This window comes from Nannobrachium achirus (assembly GCF_963921795.1).
Source record: "Nannobrachium achirus genome assembly, chromosome: 5".
NCBI classification, from domain to species: Eukaryota; Metazoa; Chordata; class Actinopteri; order Myctophiformes; family Myctophidae; genus Nannobrachium; species Nannobrachium achirus.
In genome coordinates this window covers 40,428,828-40,454,283 of record NC_137814.1, presented here as the reverse complement: position 1 = coordinate 40,454,283, position 25,456 = coordinate 40,428,828, and the positions used below count along the sequence as shown (strand labels likewise).

Sequence of the window (25,456 nt, the reverse complement as noted above, 5' to 3'; positions counted from 1 at the left end):
AGATAGCCTAATGTTAGACCATACTGTGTCCCAACAAAAGTCAGGGTCCAAATTTGGTACATCATTCCTCCAAACAGTATCAACAGATAGGGGCCCATAACTACAGTCTAATAAAAAACCATATAGGGTGGAAACCAAACCTCTTGTTCTGTTACCATCACAGATAAACTCATGGAAGGGGTGCAATCTAAGGGGAGCTTGCCATGGGACCCCATAGGTCCTCATGGACGTTCTCAGTTGGAAGTAGAAAAAAAGGGTATTTCCAGGCAGATTGAAGATGTCACACAAATCTCGAAAAGGTCGTAAACCATTTCTATCAAATAAGTCCCCTAATGTACGAATCCCCTTAGCCCTCCACCTTGGAAAGCGAATGGGGCGATCCTCGATTAAAAGTCTTTGATTATTGAACACTGGGGAAAATAAGTTCCATTTACAATCAATCTTACACATCTTTTCAGCTGCCCTCCATACTGCCACTAAATGAGAAATGATAGGTCCAAAGCGAACTTTGCATTGATGTGTAGTTATGTTTGAATAGATAAGATCTCTCAATTCAACAGGCTGCACTAAACTCTCCTCAAGCTCTCTCCAAGAAACCTTATTTGCTGGGTTAAACCAATTTAAAAGGGGGCGGAGCGTGAAGGCCCAATAATAAAATTTAAAGTTGGGCAATGAAAGGCCGCCATCATCTCTAGCACGTTGTAATAGAGAAAGTTTAAGACGAGGGCGTTTCCCTTTCCACACAAACTTAGATATCGAAGAGTGAAGCTTATTCCAGTATTGCGGCGGTGGTGGCAAAGGGAGCATAGAGCTTACAAAGTTAACCCTAGGAAGAACATTCATCTTTATGATTGAAACTCGAGCTTGGAGAGAGTTGGGCAAAGATGACCATCTATCTAAATCAAGACAAATCTTATTTAGAGTGTCACCATAGTTGTTCTTAACAATGGCCTGAAGAGAGGGGAAAATATCTATGCCAAGATATTTGAATTGGCTTACTACTGGGATTATGGACGGCAGGATAGCAGATCTCATCTGATCATTTAGAGGTAGAAGGGCTGACTTCGTCCAATTAATTTTGTAGCCGGAAATGGAACTGAACTGATCAAAAATTTGAAGGACGTGAGTAATTGACTGTGGTGCATTCTCAATGAACAGTAGAATATCATCAGCATATAGGGAAATGCGATGCTGTGTGTTGTTAATCGAAACAGGAGTAATATCTGCAGACTGACGCACTGTCTGAGCCAAGGGTTCGAGTGAAAGTGCGAAAAGGAGAGGACTAAGGGGACAACCCTGCCTTGAAGATCTGCCAATCGTGAATAGCGGCGAACAGATCTTACCGGTTAGGACCATCGCTGACGGATTAGAATAAAGTACTTTAACAAAATGTATGAATGAAGCACCAAATCTCATTTTATCTAGTACAGCCCACAGGTAAGACCATTCCAGACGATCAAAAGCCTTCAACGCATCGAGCGACAACACTGCGGCGGGGGTCCTCAGCTCCTTAGCCCTATCGATGATATGCAATAGTCGTCTAGCATTATCAGAGGCTAGTCTAGTTCCTATGAAACCTGTCTGTGTAGATCGGAAAATTAAACTTATTTTTTCCCTGGATTCCTTGGGTCAAGACGCATCTCCCCATATAGGCCACGCCCATTTGCGCCAGGATAGATTTTCCGCCATCTTGAATTTTCTCCAAAACACACTTTTTGCTCCTTTTCCTACATATTTTCTTCAAATGTCACAAAAATCGGTACACATGATCTACACACACACACACACACACACACACACACACACACACACACACACACAGCTCCACTTCACACGGGTGTGATTTTTTTCATTTGTGACAGTCAGGGATGCCCCCTTTCTTCACCAGCAGCTGATCTCTTTGCCTCTCTGTCTTTTCCCAGAGTGCCCCCTGACACCAGACACCCCTAACAGTGTGGCCAGAATGTGCAACAGCAACAGCCGCCTGGCGGCCCTGAAGAAGCAGAACGACATCGAGTTGAAGGTCAAACAGGGAGCTGAGAACATGATTCAGATGTACTCAAACGGATCCTCTAAGGTACGTCTGTCTCTCATCTGAATATCTTTGCCTTTTAGAAGAAGGTATTCTCATTGTAGCCAGATGATCGGAGATCTCAGCCTACCGTACATCTGGTGATTTTAGGGACTGCAACCGATGGGAACAATTTGGATATTAAAGAATTACCTGCATTCGCAGAACCAATGCAAAGATTTTATGGCGGTCTTTATTGGGATGGTATGACAACTGAATTACCCCTGGGATCAACCTGTCTGTATCTAATAATCAATCAATTAATCAATCTACCAGGATTGATTTCCAAAGCAGTGTAGGTTTGTTGGCAGAGGGTTTCTCTGGCCTACATTGAATTAAAATGTCCCCAGACGTATGGCTAGGTGGTGATCTCTGATTGTCTGGCTACGAAAGACTAACAATGTGAATAAACTGTCATATTGTCATTCCTGAACATGGTCAATGGACCGTGCTGAGACTGAAACTTTGTGCATTTCAATGATATGTTCTGATTGCATATAATAACCATGGTGAGACCTTTGCTCAACATATGTTGCCATCTATCCTCTGTCACACAGACCTCTGAACATCAGTACAGTGATGTTAATAGGTTTTTGGAGCTGTGTGAAGCACAGGCTCCCTATACGTGGCCGTGTGGGTCTGTCTGTGTGTGTGTGTGTGTGTGTGTGTGTGTGTGTGTGTGTGTATGTAGCCTGAACTTCCTAAACTTCGGCACGCCACTAGTCCCACAGTTTTGCCACCACACACTCGCGCCATATGTCAAATCGACCGGCTTACTCGGGAATCGTGGGCTATTACTTTTCTAAGAGAAAGGTTCTATAGTTTAATTGATATTAATTTATTAGTGAATTAATTTTCCCCATTGACTTATAATGGGAATTGCAAAAACTCACATTCAATTATTTGTCTCTCGCAAACCATAGGGGCTAGAGTTTCAAGACTTGGAGAGGAGGTTCATAATGATTTCAAGGATTAAATAAACAATAATTGTGTCATTTGGCCGCATGGTGGCGCCATAACACCCCACTTTACATTTTGGCCTGTAACTCTTGAACCGTAGGTCGGAAAATTAAAATTATTTTTTCCCTGGATTCCTTGGGTCATGACGCATCTCCCCATATAGGCCACGCCCATTTGCGCCATGATAGATTTTCCGCCATCTTGAATTTTCTCCAAAACACACTTTTTGCTCCTTTTCCTACACATTTTCTTCAAATGTCACAAAAATCGGTACACATGATCCACACACACACACACACACACACACACACACACACACACACACACACACACACACACACACACACACAGCTCCACTTCACACGGGTGTGATTTTTAATGTAATGAGTCCCGGGACCCAAGAAGGGTCTTTCGGATGAGTCCCAGGGATATTTTATGGGTCCCACAAAAATTCAACGCGTCATGTCATTTTTGACAAAGTGCAGCATTTAACTTGAATTGGTTATTATATGGTTATGTTCATGTTACGTAGAAATGTGTCTGAAAGAAATTAACGACAATTCCAAATCTTACAATTTTAATACTTCCAAAGAATGCAGACTAGGGATGTGAAAATAAATCGAAAATCGACTCGAAAATCGACTCACGCTCACCGCGACTCAAAAAGTACGAGTCAAAAAATAAAAAATAAATATATATATTTTTATTTTTCAAAAGTTTTTCCCTCAAAAAAGGTTTTAATCGTTCAAAAACGTTATAAGCGTTAACGTTTTCCATATGTGAGAGGACCGTGTGTGTGTGTGTGTGTGTGTCTGTGTCGGAGACGAGTGCATGCCTGTGTTGTGCATTCGCATGCATGCGGCGCTAGTCAGGTCCGCGGACTACTGGTTGAGAAACACTGCTGGACCGGGCTGATGTGCGCGTCATAGCAGTGCGCGCTGACTTGCCTGACTGTATCAACCATAGATGGATGCTTTTGTTTACCTCCTGCCTCTGCATGCATGCTTGACACGAAAGCTCGCTTGTTAATGGCAGCGTCGCCGTCGTGTGCGATGATCGCAAAATACACGTTAATGCGACACACCCGTTGACGCGGTCGGGGAGAGAGTGAGGCAGACACTGCTCCACATTTGATACACTAACACTAGCCTTAGCTACACTAGCCTGGGGTGCGCTAGCCTGAGCGCCCCCACTACGTTCCATGGACTCTGTAAAACTCCGCTTCTAGTCTCTAAAGAACAGACTCCATGCTAACGCAAGGAAGAGCAATTATTTATTATAAATATTATTAGGGCTTTGATGCAAGTTCTGATGGGTGCAGCTGCATACGTTCTGTTGCTTGTGTCGCTGGAGTGTACGTCACGTTTCTGCGCCGTGCCTTGCACACGTTCTGTGGGGGAACCCTTTTTGGTGTATCACCTAACATGCTGTGCCACTATGGTCAGAGAGCGGCCCGGTGCTACGCTAAAACTCAGGCACCCATTGAATTCTGTGACCACCTACAGGCGCACAAAATGGCGTCGGTGGACGATAGAACGCACTGTCGTTAGTTCTATCGTCTGTTTCAGACTTTCTACGCGGATTTCATTTGTGTTAACGTAGGGTAAAGTAGCATGCCTTCACCCATGAATAATGGTGGCGTCTGTGGACTTTTTAAAATATATTTTTTTCGCGACGTGGTAAATTATTTTAACGTGGACTCCAATGGAGGCGATGCGTCCGTGGGACCCCAGGACAATGACGTGAATGCGTCTCTAGGCAACGTGAATGCGTCAGAGACGCGGGACGCGCACGTAATGACGTCACTGTCAGTAAATTACACAGGAAATAACATATTCTTAGATTTAGCTTAAATCGAATGTGAACTAATCCATGTCATGGTGGCCTTCACTTGGCTTCACCTTTTCTTTGGCTGTGATCTGCTTGTGGGTCCCTACCGGCGCTTGGAAGCCTTTCTTAGTTAATGTGGACTTGGCTAGTTCTGAAACATATAATCTTGTGGGGGACAAGTAGGGATGATCGTTTATTGTGATAAAAAACACTTGCGATAATCGTATCGTGGAGATTTAATTCGTGATATCGTCCTCCATCATGCATTGGGATCAATTCAACGCGTCGCAAAGCGTTGTGAGCTTGTAGACCTGCTATTTTTTAGTAAATGTTCCGCCCCAGGATAATGGATTTTGATTATGGCGATAATATCGTAAATCACAATTTCTTTTGTCACCATAATCGTGATATGAAATTTTCATATGGTCCCATCCCTAGGGACAAGATAAACAACTCTTAGTTTTTTTTACTTCAGTACATTTAACTAATTTGTAGCCGATCCCGAGTATACTCGCGAAATATACTTGAGTATTTATAGTGCCGATCCCAAGTATACGCGCGATATTTACTGTATATACAGTAAAGCTGGCAAGGGCTACGTACCGTCCGTTGGAAAGTGCTGGCACGGGTGGACTCGCCCATTCATCATCATCGCGCATCCACGTGCACACAATAGTGATCCCTTAACATGGAAGCCAATGGTCTTTCTCATCTTTGATGTCCATTTTCTTTTGATGACAAGGATGGCATTGGATTCTCGCTAAAATAGTACAAGCTGAAAGGCATCGATCCGCCATTACTGTTTACGCTTTGGACGACAACACTTCCGGGTAAATTTCAAAAGGTCGTCAAGTAGACTAGGAATTGTGAGCGCGATCTACTTCCGGCCTTCAAAATAAGAGACTGGCCGCGGACGGAGCAGGCGGCCGGCAGCTTAGATTTTTAACCCGTTCATTTCTGGAGCACTAAATGGGTTTTAATAGTATATATATAATGTATAGTTTTTGATGCATTTAGATTTAGAGAGATAGAGAGACAGGAAACTGAGGGGGAAAGATTTGCAACACAGGTCTACAGCTGGAATTGAACCGGTGATGATGTTCTGATTATGTTGTTGATACACTTTCCAGTCAGAGCCCTGTCCGTCAAACTCTTTTCTTGAAACGAATCCTCCAGTCTTGTTACATAAGTAAGACATTCAGACCAAGAGAATAAATAAAATGTAAGGCAGCAAGATAATCTGCCGTAGTTGGTGTTGCTGCTCTGTGGTGTTTACAGTTGTCAGACATGACTTCATTGCCAGTATTCTACTGGACACTACCGTGTCTTGTACTAACGCTTGTAAGGGATTTCCAGACTGGTAATCAAATCTGCGGCATGTACCTACCAGCCAGGGTAATAGTGCTGTTAGATAACACCAGAGATTATTACAACTGGACATGGAGTCGAGATGTGGTAGGGATATGGAAACGAGCAGTCAATGGCTTAAGGCCAAAATTAGGGAAGTTTATATATTAGCTGCCCAGTATTCCCCATAATGAGTCTTATAGAATATTTTGTGTGTCTATCAATGTGTTTATTGTTATATACAGTAAGGGATTGGGACACGCTGTCAGGCTACACTGAGCCTAGGTGCCTGGACCGCTGCACCAGCGCAGGCCGTCTTATAGAATCTTATCACCCAGAGAGAAACTAATTTACCATAGCCTGGGTTACTAAACTGACCTGGTGGTCTCTGTGGCTGTTTGACTGCAGAGTGTAGAGACCATACACAGTTGGCTGCAATTTACAATGTTTTTTTTCCCCATAGTGGAGCAAGAGGATGTGAATTTTGTGACGCATACTGTATTATGTTGCTGCTTGTTTGTTCACAAAGCTCCTTTGGTTCCTTGTGGCTGCCGTAATCCTCAGCGCTAGGAAAACTGTCATTTGGTCGTGTGCTGTGTGTAAGCCGCCATCACTAATAACAGCTGTGGCACTAGAGGCTCTGCTACTCAATGTGGGATCTTATGTCGGTCAGGGCTAATTCAAGCCACCCAGTAGTAAACACGGACCGGTGCTTTATGATTTATAGGTTGTAAGTAACAGTGTAGAATATCAGTCACGTTAATGCTGTGCAGTAACAGTTGTGTTGAGTTGTCCTCTGTTGTACATCACTCTGAAGGCCAAATGTAATTTGATATATAGTTTGGTTTACCCACAATCTACGCAAGACTATTTTGAAACAAATGCCTGTAGAACCCTGCCCTACCAGATTGAATCCTAACTAGAACTGCACTCTGTCGAGGTGCCAACTTGCGCCTTGTGCACAAGTAGGCCATGTATGGTCTACTTGTGCACCAGCAGAGCGTGCCATGAGGTGCGCTCACCACTGGCATCACCACTGGGATCACCAGGAATGCTGATCCCTCATTGGCTGTTAATGATGAGGTTACCAGAAATGCTGGTCCCTGATTGGGCTACAGGCTTAAACACACACACACCTACCTACCTACTTACACAGCCGAACGCAGTACTTGCGCGCTTTGCTGGTGCAAGTAATTAAACTAGAAAAAATGCAATTCTGGGAAATTGTGAGTGTGTTTGCCGTTTTTGCATTTTCCCATTCAAGTCAATGATGTTATTTTATAGAGTAACCTTTAGCCAATGAGGAAGCAGCCTTAACTGTAGAGTTCCTTTTAGCCAATAAGGAAGCAGCATAACGTTGACGTGACGTCACCAATGCTTCTTCCTCATTGGCTAAAAGTGAATCTTTAAAGTTGGAAGCGAACAATAGTGTGTTGCCTATAGCAACCACACTAATTACAAGATGAAAGTCAGTTCAGCAGCAGGCTATTTTATTTCTTCTAGGAAGCCTAGCAGACAAAACCAGTTACTGCACAGTTGTACTGCAGCAGAGGAGGAATGCAGTCATAAAACCCCATAATGCATAATTCAGCTACGCTATGCCATGTATTGTAGATGACCTCCTGGACTCTGGCGTTCCCAGAGCCCGAGGGAAAGAAAGCGAGGCAGAGAGACTGACGCAGTGAGTGGAGGTACCTTGCAGCTGGAAATAAATAGCGCCTTCCTGATGATGTCACAGAGGAAATGCCTGTCAGACGGATGTCTTTCCAGCACGCTGCCATCGTAACCCAGCCGGGGTCTGAACTCCTGAGGAATTCTGGGTGTTGTCTGCTTACTCCGCTGTTTATGCGCACACGCGCGTGCACACGTTCATATTCATGCACGTTGCGACTGTGTTGTCAATGTATTGCACAGTGGTGTGTTCCACTTAGATTTTCTTGGTGAACAATATTTTCCATGTGGTGATTCATGCTTCATCTCCAATTAAGGGCATGAATTAATGTCCCAGGCTGTTTGTGTTCCCTGTTCATAACAAGTCTCTCATTGAGGAATGACATGGATTTATAGTAGGTGTGTTTCAGTGTGTCTAGGTTTCATTCTTGGTTCAGCTCGGGTTATAAAAAAGGTTAAATAAAATTACCAACATACTCATAGTCATACAACAGAAAATAGCTGATCTTTGAGCTTATAACGCTTGTAGATCGGTGTGACAATGTTTGGCATTGTGTTGGAAGCTTGTAGATCGACTATTTTTGAAAAAGGAAAAAAAAAACATTTAAACATTTTTGGAAATATGCCAAAAATACGGATGCCAAGCGTCGGGCGAATATGGTTAAAGGTTGTTTTGAACCCTGCGTTTCCCAACTTTGACATTGTATATTTCCCTTGCTGCCTCCCTAACTCCTGCTGCCTCCTCCACCAACATAGTTTTGACTGACTTTAGTGTCGTTTTCATCCGTTGTCTTTGTTAACAGGATCGCAAGTTACTAGCAGCAGCACAGCAGATGCTCCAGGACAGCAAGACGAAGATTGAGTTCATCAGGATGCAGATCCTCAAGGCCAGCCAGGCCAGCGAGTTGAACTTCGATAACACTGATGTGATTGGTGAGTCCTCCCTCATTTACATCCATAGATAGTTAACCTGCCCTCATCACCCTTCTTTATCATTAACATCCACAATTAAATACATATATGGGCCCATCAAAGACCTTGAGAGTGACCAGCAACTACCCTCAGCGGGTTTAGGATCAGATCCTACTTGTCTTCACCCTTTGCTTCCCCTCTCTACCTCTATAAACAAAACAGTCTACTATAATAAAGAAAAAATACAAAGTGGAGTGGAAGTATGCATAATATGATGATTATAATAATATTTATACTATCATTTACCAAATCTCTGTCTGTGTGTCACTCTGTGGCCGCAGTATATTGGAAAGCGACCGACCGAACTGTATCAACTTTGGCGTGAGTGTGACCCCGGGTGTGGATTGCTCAATGGCAATTTGGATGGACCAATAGTTTCAGAGAAAGAGGTGCACAGGCTCTTTTAACACTTATGTTGCAATGATTTTTTCTCTTCAATGTCTCGCGTTGCCATGGTTACCATAGACTTCCATGTAATTGTGCAATTGTGTAAAAAGTGCACGCCCATGCCTAGATGATGCACCACGTGTGTAGATGCTGTTCACAGCTTTCAAACAAAAAAAATCCGCTTGGAAATCCGTTCAGGCATTCATGATTTATGGGCCATTATGTTTTCTTCAGATGTAAACAAACATGGCTGCCATGTTTGAAAGAATGGGTTGGTATGGGGGTTAAACATGCAATTTCGCGATCGCGAAATTGCCTCCCCTAATACATTTCTGGAGGTCCAAAAAAAAAATTTAAAAAAAAAAATTTGAAAAAATTTTTTTTTTTTTTTTTCAAAAACGGCCCAAACTCGGGAAACTCGGGGTTGGCACAGCGTTGGTATCAATACAAACTCGGGAAACTCGGGGTTGGCACCAGATGTGTTAAAACAGTCAACCAGTGTAGGGAAGTTAAAATAGGACCAATTGTTATTTTCTCCTTACACACAAACACACATGGTCTACTCTATCGATGCCATTAGTCACTCTTGTCCACTTTCCCTGTTTTTCAGCCAAGCCCATCATCAGCCCACTGGACCTGCGGGTAGAGGAGCTCTGTCACCATGCCAGGATAGAGTCTGCGGTGGCTGAAGGTGCCAAGAATGTCATGAAACTCCTGGGGACAGGCAAAGTCACAGAAAAGAGAGCACATTCAGAGGTGTGTGGGTGTGTTTGCGGCCGAGATCTGTTAACTGCAGTACGATTTTAGTCCAAAGGAAGCTGCTTTCTCATCCATCAAGACCCTGTAACACCATTGTTTGAACTTTACACACACGTACTGACAACTTGTGCTTTCGATAACAGACTGAATGTTCTGCCTCTGTGTACATTGCTATGGACAAAGAATAGTTGAATCAGTATTTTGTGTCACATTGATTTTGTTCTTAAATAGCCATGTAATAAGCAGGGTAATGTGAAAGTGGGGCCTCACTGTACATTATCCCAATTATTAGATGTCTTATGTCTTAGTAAAATGGAATTACTGACTACTATATTATAGAATTTTCTCCATTAGGGTAAATGGATCGTGTAATTGATTTCTTAGTTTCTTTTCCTCTTACTCATCTCATCGTTTCCCTCTTTTACTTGCTGCTTCATGCACCTCCTCTCTGTCTCTCTCCTTCCTTTATGCCATCTGACCCTGCACCAGGCCCAGGCCAGATTCAACGAGTCCAGCCAGAAGCTGGATCTACTACGGTATTCCTTGGAACAGCGTCTCAGCGAGTTGCCCAAGAATCACCCGCGTAGCAGCAGCATCGTGGAGGAGCTCTCGCTCCTGTCCGCACCGGCCATCACCAGCCCCAGGTCCAGCATCATCTCCACACAGAATCAATACAGCACTGTGGCCAAGCCTGCCGCACTCACAGGTACATTAACTAGAGCGACACGCTATGATGACCTTGGGTCCTGAAACATGACTGTCTTGAAGGATTATTTGTTTCTAACTTCTTCTGCATCTGGAAACCCAGCAGGGGGACTGTAATGCTAAGTTATGATGATTGTAATATAATACTCGCATCACCGCTCGATTTCATTAACATTTTGTAAGTAGTAGTAGTTGAGTATCAGTATCAGCATGTAGCGCAACACAGCCTTCTGAAGTTTCCTGTGGTTGCAAAGGAATCCTCAGCACTGCAGTAACTAGCTAACCAGATGCATCTCTGTTTCTGTATCACCAGTACCTGTTCTCGCAGGAGACAATTAGTAGAACAGACATTTCCATTCAAAGCAATGCTGTAGTGGCTCTGTGTCGGAGGCAAGAGGAATTAATGAGTCCATGAAGGCCTCCACGATGCATTTTTTGGATATAAAGGTTATGTTTATAATATGGTACTATAAGTTCCATTGGTGTCACACCAATGGACACTTACTAGCAAAGTACTGTAGGTGTCTGAACATGAACGAAGGGCAGTTAGATCTATACTTTCCTCTATCTATTCCTTCTATATGTTTTGAATAAATGTTGATTTATACGGACATAAATTAAGTAGGTTAAAGATGACGTGCAGTCAATTCAAACTATTCAGTCCTTTGCATTTTAGGCATTAGTCACTTTTGCAAAGTGAATCACAAGTGCAACCATAGATAAAGGTTCAGTTCCTAGATAGATCACAATCACAATGGCTATAGTGCCTCAAAACATTTCAACTACATTTCACCAGAATAGAGACAGGTGCTATGCTTGAGGGCTACTATACGCCCCACATCTAGACAGCTGTTTTGTTTATTATGCCTGCTGACAGAACATGCTCTTCTATCCTTCAGGCACACTAGACGTCAGGCTCATGGGCTGTCAGGACCTCCTGGAGAATGTTCCGGGCCGTTCCAAAGCCGGCTCGGTTCCTCTGCCGGGCTGGAGCCCCAGCGAGACACGTTCCTCCTTCATCAGCCGAGCCAACCGGAACCGGGGAGCCAGCGCACGCAACCTGACCAAGAGCGAGGAGCTCTCCAGTAAGTGAATCTCATCCCACACCTTTAAGGCTGTTGTAGGCTAATGTGACACTAACAACCGTGGGTGCCTGGTTAGTTAAAGCAGTGGTTCTCAACATGCGGGTCGGGACCTCCAGGGGGGTCCCCAGATTATTTTGGGCGGTACCCAGATGATTAACTTAATGTGAAACATTGTTTTCTCACTCGACAGTAAACAAACCAAATAAGTGTATAGAGGGTATCTGCACATTTCTAAAGTGACAATTTAAGGACTTTTTAATACCTCTATAATGACAAATTACTGTAAACATTGGTCAAATTCTCAAATATTAGAGACATAAATTGTGAAAATAGCTGATCTAAATGCTCACAACGCGCGTTGTGAGCATGTAGATCTGGTATTTTCACAATAGAAACGTGTTGTACAAAATGTTATTCCTCAACTCTTAGTGCTCGTCAGGGTGGGGGTGTTCCCAGTTAAAATATGATTATTTTGGGGTTCGTGGCCTGAAAAGGTTGAGAACCACAGAGTTAAAGCACGGACCAAATGTGAGTTACAAGTATCCTGGTTTGAATCCGACTTGTCTGGCATGTCCGTTTTATCTCTGACCTCGATTTCCTCTATCTCTACACTTGGGATATTGAACAAAAAGCTATTACCCCCAAAACACAAAAGAAAAGGTGAATCGCAAAAAAAGAGAAATGGAGCAAGGAAATTGAATGGTATTACAATTTTTCTCTCTTTTGTGTCTTTGTTCTGTCTCCACAGTTTAACTTGTCTCTTCTTTTCTTTTTCCTGTGTTTTTAGTACAAAAGAAAAGCTCAAACCTAAAGGATGGTTAATTGGCCAGTATATGATGCATAATATGTTCATGTTTCCTCAGATGAAATAAGTGCAGTGTTGAAGCTGGACAACACAGTAGTAGGCCAGACTAGCTGGAGGCCGGTCAGCAACCAGGCCTGGGACCAGAAGTTTACACTGGAGCTTGACCGGGTAACGTGTCCCACACACACACTCCCTCCCCACACACACACACACACATACAACACAACACACTTATTGTCCTTGACTGAGATTGGTGCTTTTGAATGGATGTTTGCCTGTTTAACATACACATGTATCGTACATATTTGTTGACCTGCGTGTGTGTTTACCCTCTAGTCTCGTGAGCTGGAGATCTCGGTGTACTGGCGTGACTGGCGTTCTCTCTGTGCGGTGAAGTTCCTGCGCTTAGAGGACTTCCTGGATAACCAGCGTCATGGCATGTGTTTGTACCTTGAGCCTCAGGGGATGCTGTTTGCTGAGGTACACACTCACACGCACGCACACACTTCAAATACATACTGTACATACATACTCAGCCTTTGCCACTAACCTTAATCCATCCATAATAAAGAAGCTAAATTTGTACTTCAGTCCTAAAATAGACCTTTTGCATAGTGAGCATTTGGTTAAATGCCCTCACTTAGGGGAACATTTAGCCCCTATGAAAATAGAAGTACAAAAACATGCGCACGCACGCACGCACGCACGCACGCACGCGCGCACACACACACACACACACACACACACACACACAGGCCTCTGAGGGTACACACTCGACTTTACAGCATGAGGTCAAGATACAACCTTGTGTCTATTGTGCTCATCCTAGCGGTTTACAATGACACTGAAATGCTCAGGTAGACTCCATGCGCAGCACCTGGACAGCTGCGCTGCCTTGAGCAGCTGTGCTACTTGTAAATCATAATTAAACTTTTGTCTCCTTTTTACAGGTGACATTTTTCAATCCTGTCATTGAGCGACGGCCAAAGCTGCAAAGACAAAAGAAGATTTTCTCCAAACAGCAAGGTGAGGGAGGCATTCCTTTCACTTTTAGGCTGTTCTGTTCTGACCCAGACCAAACCAAAAACAGGAATATTCCTGAAAGCATGTCTTGGGAGTGTGTAAAGCCATATAAATCCATTTATTGGCCATATTCACACAGCAGCCATTTTGCTTACGTCATACTGGTACATGTTTGATTAGAAATACAAACCTCTGTAGTAACCTCTTTCTTAAACTGTTCTTGGCGGTTCAAGGAGAGGGGAAGAACTTGTATAAACTATTCAAAAGGTGTGTCACTTAACTCCCTACTTTGCGACATGCGTCTCCAAGGTAACCTGTAGCCCTTAAGCTGTGACCTCAGAGTTGTTAAAGAGATCCGAAAATATGGAGATCAGTGTCTGTGGCAAGATGTCTCTACATTTTTTTCCTCCTACCTCAATGTAATCCTCTTATCTCTCTGTGCCACACTTTCCCCACTGCACACCAACTATTTCCATTATTCCTAAAACATTTTTTTTAAAGATTTGTTTTTGGGCTTTTTATGCCTTTATTCGATAGGACAGTAGACTGACAGGAAATGGGGAGAGAGATGGGAATGACATGTGGCAAAGGTCGTCCGGATCGGGAATCGAACCGGCGACGCCAGCAGGCATCATAGCCTAGTATATGGTACACGCCTTGACCACCAGGCCAGCTGGCGCCCCCATTATTCCTACATTTATTGCCCACTATTCTCCACCTCACCTTCTGCCTTTATTTCTTCCCCCTTTCTTTCTTTCTTTTCCCATATTGTCATCACCCTCTTGCTGTTCTCCATACTAAACTCTTTCCACCCTCCATGCCCTTCCCCTCAGGTAAGACCTTCCTGCGGGCCCCTCAGATGAACATCAACATTGCCACCTGGGGCCGGCTGGTACGGAGAGCCATACCCACAGTCAGCACCAACTCCTTCAGCCCACAGGCAGCGGAGACTGTTCCCAGCAGTTTGCCTGGCTCCCCCACACCTAGCAGGTGGAGAGCAGCATTCACACACAAAATGCCTCATTCACACGCACACTCATTGCAGTTGGAGAGTAGTATTCAGACATATGATGCCACACACACACACACACACACACACACACACACACACACACACACACACACACACACACACACCAGGTAGAGAGCGGCATGCATACACATGATCCCACACCTAGACTCCTAAAAAACTCTCACCCCTTCTCACTCTGATTGACCAAACATAAATACAAAAACAAAGGTCCTGTTATTGTTGGTTGTCAGACACAAACTCTTATTCTGATCAATCTACTCCTATAGAGTCTTAATCTGGGTGCTGTATCCCAAACAACAGTACACAATTAGAGCATGGACACTAGCATTGAGCCCTAATAATAAATAACTATTTACTGTTGCAGCACAATTGTTTCAGGGAGATAAATTCCTTTCAAAGATTTATAATGCAAATATACTGTACATACATATTGATCCCACCATTAAGCTGTGCCTCCTTGTCCTTAACCTAGTGACCCACTGGTGACCAAACTCGACTTTGACAAAGAGCCCACCCCAGGACCCAAGCACTACCCTGTACCTGTTGATAACAGAGAGCCACTTCCACAGGACAAGATGACAGACAAAGAGGAAGTGCAGGTATGATGGGTGAAAATGGCAATACTGATCTGCTTTTTAACCCTAACAGGGTCTTTGTTGTTGTTTTTTTTGCCTTTGCTTTATGCCATTGTTTTTAAACGCTGTAGCACTTAATTTCGTGAAAATTAAATGTGTGTTAGACATAAAATGTATTATCCTTATTATTATTAGTAGTAATAGTAGTAGTAGTTATACTTACTATCATGTATACTGTATGTGTTGGTATAGCTGGCAAGACTGTCCAACTCCCCTGCCGCGCTCCATCCGTTATTTGGTAGAAAATCCGATGGCAACCAACAAGCTCGTATTTCATTTAATACATCCATGGTGTTGGATGTGCAGATGTTCAGAACAGTTATTTGTCATCGCTTGTCAGTGCCCTCGTTCAAGCCACTGAACCTGTCACACTACTAATAGCTGCTCCTGCTTTGCCTCTGCATAGAAGTGACTAAGGAAAACGAATCCCATGATAATTAAATTCAGGCCAGATTCAGAAAACTAAAAGTTCTACCCGGTTCTGGCCCAGTGTTTGCAAAGGTTAATCTTTAACTCTCATTTTGTCACCTGACTTCTGCGTGCAATATCACTTTAATCTGATTTGCGTTTGTCTCTCCAGGATGCCCTGGCGTCATTTGACTTCCTCAACAAGAGGAACAGCATAGCGGTGAAGTCGGAGCTGGATGGAGTGGAGCAACAGGAGATCCAGCCTCCAGACTTGGAGCTCACTGCTATCCAGAAAGATAATGAGATAAGGTAGGGTAGTGACTGGACTGAAATACTGTTGCAAAGGGAAGGACATTTTCTACATCTATCGATTGTCAATTGCTTACGCCCTCCACTGGCATACAATCATATCCCACCTGGGCATCCACTTCAATATCAATATCTATCTTCCTGTCCATCTACATGAATAGAATCGTTCCTAATCACACCTAGAGTGAAGTGAGTGGTGTTATTTATGTGTTCATTTCATCAAGCGTCCCGCAAGCCAATCACAGTGTGTGCTGGCCAATGGGAGCCTGGGCGTACAACAAACTTTGAGACATTTGTGCCAAGATGTAGGCCACGCTTCAGTTTACTAAGCCCTGAACATTTTTTAATGCGTTTTTCCCACCAGTTTGGGAACCGGACAAAGCCAGATGTTGGAGCTTAGCTCCTGTTCCAGGGGCACCGCTCAATAAAGCAAGTTTGTTCATTCTCTGTAAAGCCTAAGGTTTAGTGAATACATTCATACTAAAAGGTAGGTGACAAGGTTAAAGGTGAAGTAGAAAGCTTCTTTTCTTTTATTAAAAAAAATGATGGAGAAATTGGATTCGAGAGGGATTTGTGCTGCTGTTCTGCTGAAGGCACAACAGGTAATGAAAGAATCGGTAGAGCGAGACTAAAACCCACATACACTTCACTCCAGGGTGCTGAACTCTCTCCTTATACTGTTAATTACACCATAGTGATGCACTGTTCCTCCATGGTTCAAGTTCTAATAAAGGGTGCTGCTTAGCTCAAGATGTTTGAGAAGTGCTGATTTCATGCACTATTCAAACAAGTGGAAACACTGCCCCCTGGCTCTAACTCTGTATCATTTCACTAAAGCGTTTTAATTTCATTTAGGTTAGCATAAAAAGACAGCCAGGAAACCAAGGGAAGAGGGAGGGGCAGCAGTCAGACTCACACCTGGGTTATCACACTTAAAGCAGTGGTTCTCAACCTGTGGTCGGGACCCCCAGGGGAGTCCCCAAATTATTTTGGGGGTCCCCAGATGTTTAGCTTAATGTTAACATTGTTTTCTCACTCAGCAGTAAACAGACCAACATACAGTTTTAAGTGTATACATGGTATCTGCACATTTCTAAAGTGACAAATTAAGGACTTTTAAGACCTTTTTAGTACAGTAGTCCAAATTAAATTAATCAAATATTAGTGGCTGAAATTGTGAAAATAACAGACATGGTCACAACGCCTCGCAACACGAGGTGTTGTGAGCATGTAGATCTGCTATTTCCACAATGGAACAGATGGAGTCAAACTAATGCCAACTCTTAAAATTCCAATTGCTTGTCAGGGTGGGGTGGTCGTTGAAATATTAGGCCCTGTTACTGAACTCTTTTGTTCCCATGGCGACGTGTATACGCAGCAGAAGTTGCAGCCACTACGTGAGAAGGGAGCTTCTGGCGTTGCAGAGACGGCTGCGACGGCGGCAGGTTTATCTATCGAGCGCTGATCATTTCTGGTTACCGTTGTCATCTGCTGTAGCCGTCAAAACCTTAAAGTCGCTATTATTATTTTGGCGGTTGCGGCCTGAAAAGGTTGAGAACCACTGACTTAAGGACCATACTGTAGGGTCTGTGCACTATCTGGCTCATCCACCAGGCACCAACATGTGCAGTAGTTAACTAATGTTGACAATGCTCTCCCTGCAGGGAAGAAGAACAGTTCCACTTCAGCCTTCAGGACTTCAAATGTGTAGCAGTCCTGGGACGTGGACACTTTGGAAAGGTAGGTTTTGTATTGCATTGTATCGCAGATTGAGGCGATGCAGTGAAGTGAGTTGATTAGAGCGGACACTTTTAAACGTATCTGCCTGTGTTTCCCAGGTGTTGTTAGCAGAGTATAAAAGCACGGGGGAGATGTTCGCCATCAAAGCTCTGAAGAAAGGCGACATTGTGGCTCGTGATGAGGTTGACAGGTAAGGGAATGAGAGACCTGGGGCTCCCAGATAAATTACTTTGGTATTTATGTCAACAACAGAGGCGTATATTATGCTCATGTAACCCAGAGTTCTAAACTAAAATGATTCGGAAAGCTAAATGCGTACAACTTGGTTTTGCCCCATGGATTTATTACGTTTTAATGGTCACTTGAAATATTGTTTATGACTTAACATGTATGTACATAGTCAGTGAGATCAGTCCCCTGTGCTGATGCAACTACTGTATGTACGCAAGTATTGATATGTTTTCAATGCCTGGGTATAAATATCATTTTTCCATAAGACTAACAATACCCGCTCTCTTCCACAGCTTGATGTGTGAGAAGAGGATCTTTGAGACGGTGAACAGTGTGCGTCACCCGTTCCTGGTCAACCTGTTTGCTTGCTTCCAGACGCAGGAACATGTGTGCTTTGTCATGGAGTACGCGGCTGGAGGTGACCTGATGATGCACATCCATGCTGACGTCTTCTCAGAACCCAGGGCCATGTAAGTCACTGGGAGTTTAACCAGCAACCAGTTTGTGTAGGTCAGCGGTTCTCAAAGTGGGGTCCGACTCCGGGGTACGGACCCTGCAATGGGAATTTGAGGACGGTGTATATGACACAGGCCTAGTGGGTTTTCATTTGTCCATGATTCTTGTCATTTTAACCCTTTGGAGCTTTCCTTATGCTCCTGCGCCAGAATGGTGTTTTCATGTACAGTATGTACAACAGTATAAGTTGGGGCAGCTTAGTGAAGATCTAATATTATCAGACTTTTTGAAACATCTTTGGTTCCCCTCATTCCTCACTGAATCTGTCTCACCATAGTTTTATTTTTGTTTATTTGTCCCTTGTGCAGATTTTATGCAGCTTGTGTTGTATTGGGACTACAGTTCTTACATGACCATAAGATTGTGTACAGGTAAGATGCCAACACAGTGGATTAATTCATTCCCTTTCCCATACATTTATTAAGGACATAAGAGTTGAGAAAGGAATCTTTCAGTTTGATGTTGATTTCTTTTTATTTTTCATATTGCAACTTACAGAGATCTGAAGCTGGATAACTTGCTCTTAGACACAGAGGGCTATGTGAAGATAGCAGACTTTGGGCTCTGCAAAGAGGGTAAGGTCTACTCTAAAGGCTAAAGACCTCTAATTGTTAAAGCAATCTGTATTCTGGTGCATTGTTTTAAACTGTAACCACAAAGTTATTGTTATTATTTATTATATCATGTTTTAATGCATTTATACTGTATGCACATTGCACAGTTTCTAAAAAAGTGTACTTTTGAGGAAAATGATGGGCTATTTTAGTAAACTAGATGTTCAGGCCACCTTCATGTATAGATTTTCAGACCATTTCGCAGCCTGAAAGTCCAGTTTCCGGTGGTCTCCATATATGGCTGTCTTTGACATAACCCCAGACAAACAATGTGTCCTGTTAACATTGAGATGCAAAAGGGAAATAAGCTACATTTAATATCGGATATTTCCTCATTCCTGTCAGGAATGGGATTCAGGGACCGCACCAGTACATTTTGTGGCACGCCAGAGTTCCTGGCACCAGAGGTTTTGACCGAGACATCGTACACGCGTGCTGTGGACTGGTGGGGGCTTGGTGTTTTGATTTTTGAGATGTTGGTTGGGGAGGTAAGTGGATGACACCCGTCTGGCTCTCAGTGTCATGAATTATACAGCTGTGAACTAGGGCATTCACCGAATATTCGAATATCAAAGTCACTATTCGACGTTGTTCACCAAAGTCCAATATTCGCTTATTTTTATTTTTTATTGTTTTCTCTTTAAAAAAATATATAGTTTATAAAGCTTGGCTAGATAGGAAGTCATAAAATTGAGTTATCAATGCCCCTGGTGGATGAATTTGTTAATGCTCTGTGACCCCCAAAATAAACATATTTGAACTGGGGACCCCCACCCTGACAAGCAGGAATTGTAGGTATTACATTTAATTTGACTCAGTTCCGCAGATAAATATTGTGAGCATGTAGATCTGCTATTTTCACAATGTTCGCCTCTTACTTACTTATTTGACAGTTTGGCCAGTCCTGGCGAATATTCGACTATTCGAATACTTTGAGGTCGAATAATTCGAATACTAAAAATCCTTATTAGTGAATGCCCTACTGTGAACTGTTATACAAAATGGTTACATAAATGATATGTATTATAGCAAATCTACAAAGCGTAAGATCGAATCTTCTGCGCAATATAATGTCATTTGACTCTTGTCTCTCTCTCAGTCTCCATTCCCTGGTGATGATGAGGAGGAGGTGTTTGACAGTATTGTCAACGATGAAGTGCGCTACCCACGTTTCCTATCAACCGAGGCCATTTCCATCATGAGGAGGGTAAGTTTAGTCTGCTGAAAACTAGAGGTGCATCAGTTAAAGAAACTATTTGATTTAATCCATGATCAAGAATTGTGGATTTTAATAAAATGATTCGATTTTCAAAAATACAGAATTGTTATTGCACCATTGTACCACAATGTATAAAATCACACTAATTGATTTACTTGATTAGATTCCTTGATATATACTGATTTTCAAATGCATTTTCTCGATTATATTATTAACCCAAAAGATTATCGATAGAATGATTCCTAAGAAAGTAATCTATTGTTGCAGCACTGACAATAGGTTTAGTGCACCTATATGACGGGAACAAGGTTTGTGTTTAAGTTTTGTAGTTCATGCCGTAGGCATTGTTTTCCTCATTTGTCTCTGCTGATATACAAAGGTGTATGCAGTAATTCTCTTGTTGGGGATGTTGAGATGAATTTGCATTGTGGTTAGACCAGACTGCTTCATTCCATTACCATTAATGTAATCTACTTTTAATCTGGTCTGGGTGGTCCTTGTGTGGTAGGTGGGACCAGTTTGATCGGCCCATAACTGGAAACCCCACTCATATAGCATTCCAAGCAGACTAAAGCCAGTTCTCAGTTTGCATAAGAGGTTTCTTCTACCTTGTGTGTGAGTGAGTCAGGTATATGTTTTAGTGATGTGCAATCCCGTTAATTTAACTGCCTTGTCTGCCCCTAGTGCAGCTTATTAAAGTATCTCGCAGAGTTCAATAACAAAGCAATGTACTGTGTACAGAAATGGGAAACTGTCATATAACTGCCCAAAGACACAAAAAGAAATCTTGCTCGCTGCCACCGCAACAACCCATATTTTACCTATGCAACTACCGCATGGTCTGGTGACAGCTGACAATGAATGACTGGTCTAACTTTACGTTCACTGTGTGTGCGTGTGCGTGTGTGTGTGTTACATAGTAAATTATGCTGTGCTAAGTTCGCTAACCATTACTGCTCACTCAGTGATTTCCCTCCAGTCCATTGATTGGCAAGGAGGCTGTACTCACGCGCATCTACTTTATTCCTTTCATACTTAAAATGTAAATGTGGCGTACGAATGGGTCACTGTCTTTTGTCCAGGAACAACAAACATAACAGTTCTTTTGTTTCAATTCAAATGGGTGTCATTGTCTGCTGCCTGAGCTCACTCTGTCTGAGTGTGTGGGGGATTGGGAGGCAGTCTGCGGGGAGGTAGCCTCGGAAACCAATTTAGTTTCCGAGGCAAATTTATTTTAGCAGGGAGTCGGAGGGGAGGGGTGAACGAAAGCATGAACGTAACATTTTAAGAACGTGAACGATTCTTGCTAATGATTGGGTTCTTATGAACGAATCACTCATGAACGATACATCACTAATATGTTTACTGTTCTTTATCCTCCATCCTCCATCCATAGCTTCTGAGGAGGAGCCCAGAGCGGCGTCTAGGGGCAGGAGAGAGGGACGCAGAGGAGGTGAAGAAACATCTCTTCTTCAGGGTGAGTTTCTATACAAGATGTATGAATATGAATTCTGTCTCCATGGAGTTCGTGAGGCAATTGAAACCACTGACATTTTCTTTTCTATTTTTTACTAAAACATATTCCTGGCAGAACATGGATTGGAATGGACTGTTGGCCAAGAAGGTGAAGCCGCCGTTCGTACCGACCATCCAGGGAGCCAGCGACGTCAGCAACTTTGATGATGAATTTACCTCAGAGGCACCGATTCTCACCCCGCCCAGGGAGCCACGAGTACTCAACACAGACGAGCAGCACATGTTCAATGACTTTGACTACGTCGCTGACTGGTGTTAGCTCTCTTGATCACTCACGCACGCACACATACATAATAATCACATACATGAATACACGCACACACGCGCACACACACACACACACACACACACACACACACACACACACACACACACACACACTGTGAACCAATCAGAGCAGCGAAGACTGTAGCTCTTTTTTTCCCCCCTCTTCCCTGCCCAACATGTTGGGGGGGGGTGGGGTGAGGTGAGGTGCAGGGCAGTGGATATCCGCTCTTCAGGGCCTCTGGGTCCTGCTCTGTGAGACTGTGCCATTGAACGGACAAGCCCATAGCCAGCCCATCCCACCTGCCCAACGGACAACACACCATGTTTGTTTTTTAAATCGACATGAAGAACTTTTTTTTTTTTTTTTTTACAAAAAGAAAACAAAACAAAAAAAACACTCTCTGAGGAACTTGGCAGTGAAAGAGGAGGCAGCGCACCAAGTTCTCCTGCACGTCGTCGTGTCTGTTGTCTGACCACTGAGAATGTTTTCATATGAACTCCTTTAGCTCCAGGAGACAACAACACAATCATTATTATTCGTCACTGTCATTGTATTTTAAAATAGTTTTTTTCTTGTACAGATTATATTCATTCATATATTTTATTGATTTTTTTTTTTGTCTTTGTCTTTGGCAAAGCCCTCGCCATAGCTAAAGGACTTTAATATCTCACTGTATGGTTGATTTGTCTGCCATGATCATGAATGAAATTGTTATTCGATGAATTTGAAGTGCTCAAAGCATTAATGTCACTGAACTGGCACAACGGTCAACTGCAGCAAACATCTTGACTACTACTACTGCTTCTTAACTTGAAATCCAAATGGAAAGAAAAATAACACTACATTTTTTGTGTACTATTCCAGTCTAAAATGCCTATTCCATGCTCAGATGGACTCACCTTTCAATGCTGTTCGAAATGCTGTCATCTTGTTCACATTAATATTACAGCAACTGTATGCGTGAATACAAGGACCCTCATTATTATAGTACTATATAGTATAAAATAGTCCATCCAGCGTTAAAAGTTGGTAAAAAGGTATTACTATACTAAACTGCATCATCCTCGAGAATCACATTAGTTTAATTGTATACATGATAGATTTTATCTGTCATTTGAGTAATCCCTGACATGTCGTTTTAGAGAAGGTAAAGTCCTTCTCCAATCACAATTTACTCCCCAAGGCCACCTAGTGGTACTCCAGCTAGTTGTTGAATGCAAGACTGCACAGAGAACAAAACCTTATTGGACAACAAATGAAGCTGTGCTCTCCTCTTCCACCCACAACTTCTCTTTTCAGTAGAATATAGTTTAAATTTCACTTCAGTTTGTAGTTGTCATTCCTGAATGGACAGCCAGGTGTGGTGGAATTGACAAAGTTCCTCTTGATACCTCAGTTCACTTACAAATACAACACGCTAATCGTAAAATCGCAGAGATACAGCTTTACTACCAAAACCCAGTCATTTGGTCCGCATTGGAGGACATGGGAAATGGTGCTAATAAAAATATCAGCTGGTCTGTGAACACAGTACTGGGTTTCCCATAAGCATCTTAGTGCCAAGATCTACCTTGTTCCTTTGTAAACTAAGTGCTAAGATAATTTTTGGGAAACCAGGCCAAACATGTGCCAGTGAGTGCATTCTAGATGTGGGACAATTTGAAAATTAAAATATTTTAAGTACTTATTTGGTTTAATTGTCCACACTGGCACAATAGAAACCAATTGTATTGCTTGCCACAAGTGCAGGCCCTACCAAACTGGTGCTTGAGGCATTAAGATCTTTCAGTAAATGGGTGTATTTTAACTAGAAATTGATACAGATTGTGCAGACCTGTTGATATGAATCACTACAGGGGGCGGGGCAGGTATATGTATATGTACACACAATTAAGCTGAAAGCACTAATTTTATCAATATTTTTTTTTATATCTATGTTTAGCAAATGATGAAAATAGATTGTACAAAGTTCTTTTTTTCCCTCCCTTATTTTCCCCCATTGCTTATGAATGGCTGCTTGTGCATGTTGGAACAAGAACAAACAAGATCTTTTTGGATGGTACACCAATAATGAAGTCACAAAACTTGCTGTTTCACCCTGGTGTAATAAAAGAAGCAGTCATTTGTTGCCTATCATGAATGCACAAATTAAACACTTAATAGTGGTGGGTGGCTTTTGTATACATCCTTTAAATTGAACTGAGTGTTTGTGATTTCATCAACAACAATGCAAATATGAACAGTACTGGGACCTCAGACAGTGGTGTAAAGTAACTAAGTACATTTACTTAAGTACAGGTACTTTTACTTTACTGGAGTACTTCCAATTTTTTAAACTTTACTTCTACTCCACTACAAATCAGAGGCAAATATTGTACTTTTACTCCACTCCAATTATACATTGAAAACTTTAGTTACTAGTTACTTTGTAGATTATGATCTTTATTTTTTATTTTTTATTTTTTTTTAAACATACATGAAATTCGGCCCTATTTAGTCGCCGAATACTTTTCCACCACTGATCTCAGATATGTTACTGTAGGCTTACTTTTTAAAGATACACTCTTGACGCTCGAAGCCCTCGATATGCAATGCTGATTTGGGAAATGTGGATGTTGTGAAAGCTTTAAAGGAATAGTTCACCCCCAAAATAACTTTTTTTCTATTGATTACTCATGCCATGGAGACTTGATGAGTTCAATAATATTTTTAGTTTTTTGTCACATTCCTAAGACAACATTTAGATTACAATTAATTTAGCCTACCAGATGGGGACCCAAATGCATTCGGGTCCCCATCCGCAATCAATGGGGGTACATTTTATACTTTAATCACATTTTTGTCTTATGTGACAAAAATACAATATTTAACTCAAGTCTCTATGACATGAGTAATCAATAGAAAAAAGGTCATTTTGGGGGTGAACTACTCATTTTTTAACTACTATACGACTTCACTAATGCTCATGATAAAATTATATTGTTTTTCTCTACTCAGTCTGTCTTGGGGGCGTGGACATGGGTTCAGTCTGTCTTGAGGGGCGTGGACAGTCCAGATCTCCGCCATGACATTACACAAGACAGTGTTGTTTCTGTTTTCCAAGACGCGCGCACTTACCTGACTTTCGCCAGATGGTGGCAGCATTTACGCACTGCTGCAACTATCTGGCGAAAGTCAGGTTACGCGCGCACGAGTCAGAGATGTTGAATGAGCGAGTGATAGTTTGAAGAAGACTTTATTAGAAGTTTGCATAGGAAAAGGTACAGTTTCATGACGGTACAGTTCACTGGTACAAGGACAACTAAAAAGAGATCCTCGTAAGCGTTTAGAGC

The 25,456-nt window shown here is 42.5% G+C and overlaps 1 protein-coding gene across 1 annotated transcript in view; it reads left to right on the top strand.

The window, feature by feature from the left end:
• Positions 1-24,277, top strand: part of pkn2a (protein kinase N2a) — a 49,530-nt gene extending 25,253 nt beyond the window's left edge. The window contains exons 4-23 of the mRNA XM_080725154.1: positions 1,923-2,077; positions 8,683-8,812; positions 9,849-9,994; positions 10,487-10,703; positions 11,602-11,787; positions 12,651-12,760; positions 12,929-13,072; positions 13,543-13,618; positions 14,449-14,605; positions 15,121-15,247; positions 15,864-16,000; positions 17,665-17,740; positions 17,839-17,930; positions 18,265-18,441; positions 18,796-18,858; positions 18,986-19,062; positions 19,447-19,589; positions 20,201-20,308; positions 21,717-21,797; positions 21,912-24,277. Of these exons, the coding sequence (XP_080581280.1) occupies positions 1,923-2,077; positions 8,683-8,812; positions 9,849-9,994; positions 10,487-10,703; positions 11,602-11,787; positions 12,651-12,760; positions 12,929-13,072; positions 13,543-13,618; positions 14,449-14,605; positions 15,121-15,247; positions 15,864-16,000; positions 17,665-17,740; positions 17,839-17,930; positions 18,265-18,441; positions 18,796-18,858; positions 18,986-19,062; positions 19,447-19,589; positions 20,201-20,308; positions 21,717-21,797; positions 21,912-22,115 (2,606 nt within the window). The 3' untranslated portion in view covers positions 22,116-24,277. The remainder of the gene's footprint in view (positions 1-1,922; positions 2,078-8,682; positions 8,813-9,848; positions 9,995-10,486; positions 10,704-11,601; positions 11,788-12,650; positions 12,761-12,928; positions 13,073-13,542; positions 13,619-14,448; positions 14,606-15,120; positions 15,248-15,863; positions 16,001-17,664; positions 17,741-17,838; positions 17,931-18,264; positions 18,442-18,795; positions 18,859-18,985; positions 19,063-19,446; positions 19,590-20,200; positions 20,309-21,716; positions 21,798-21,911) is intronic.
• Positions 24,278-25,456: the final 1,179 nt, after the last annotated feature.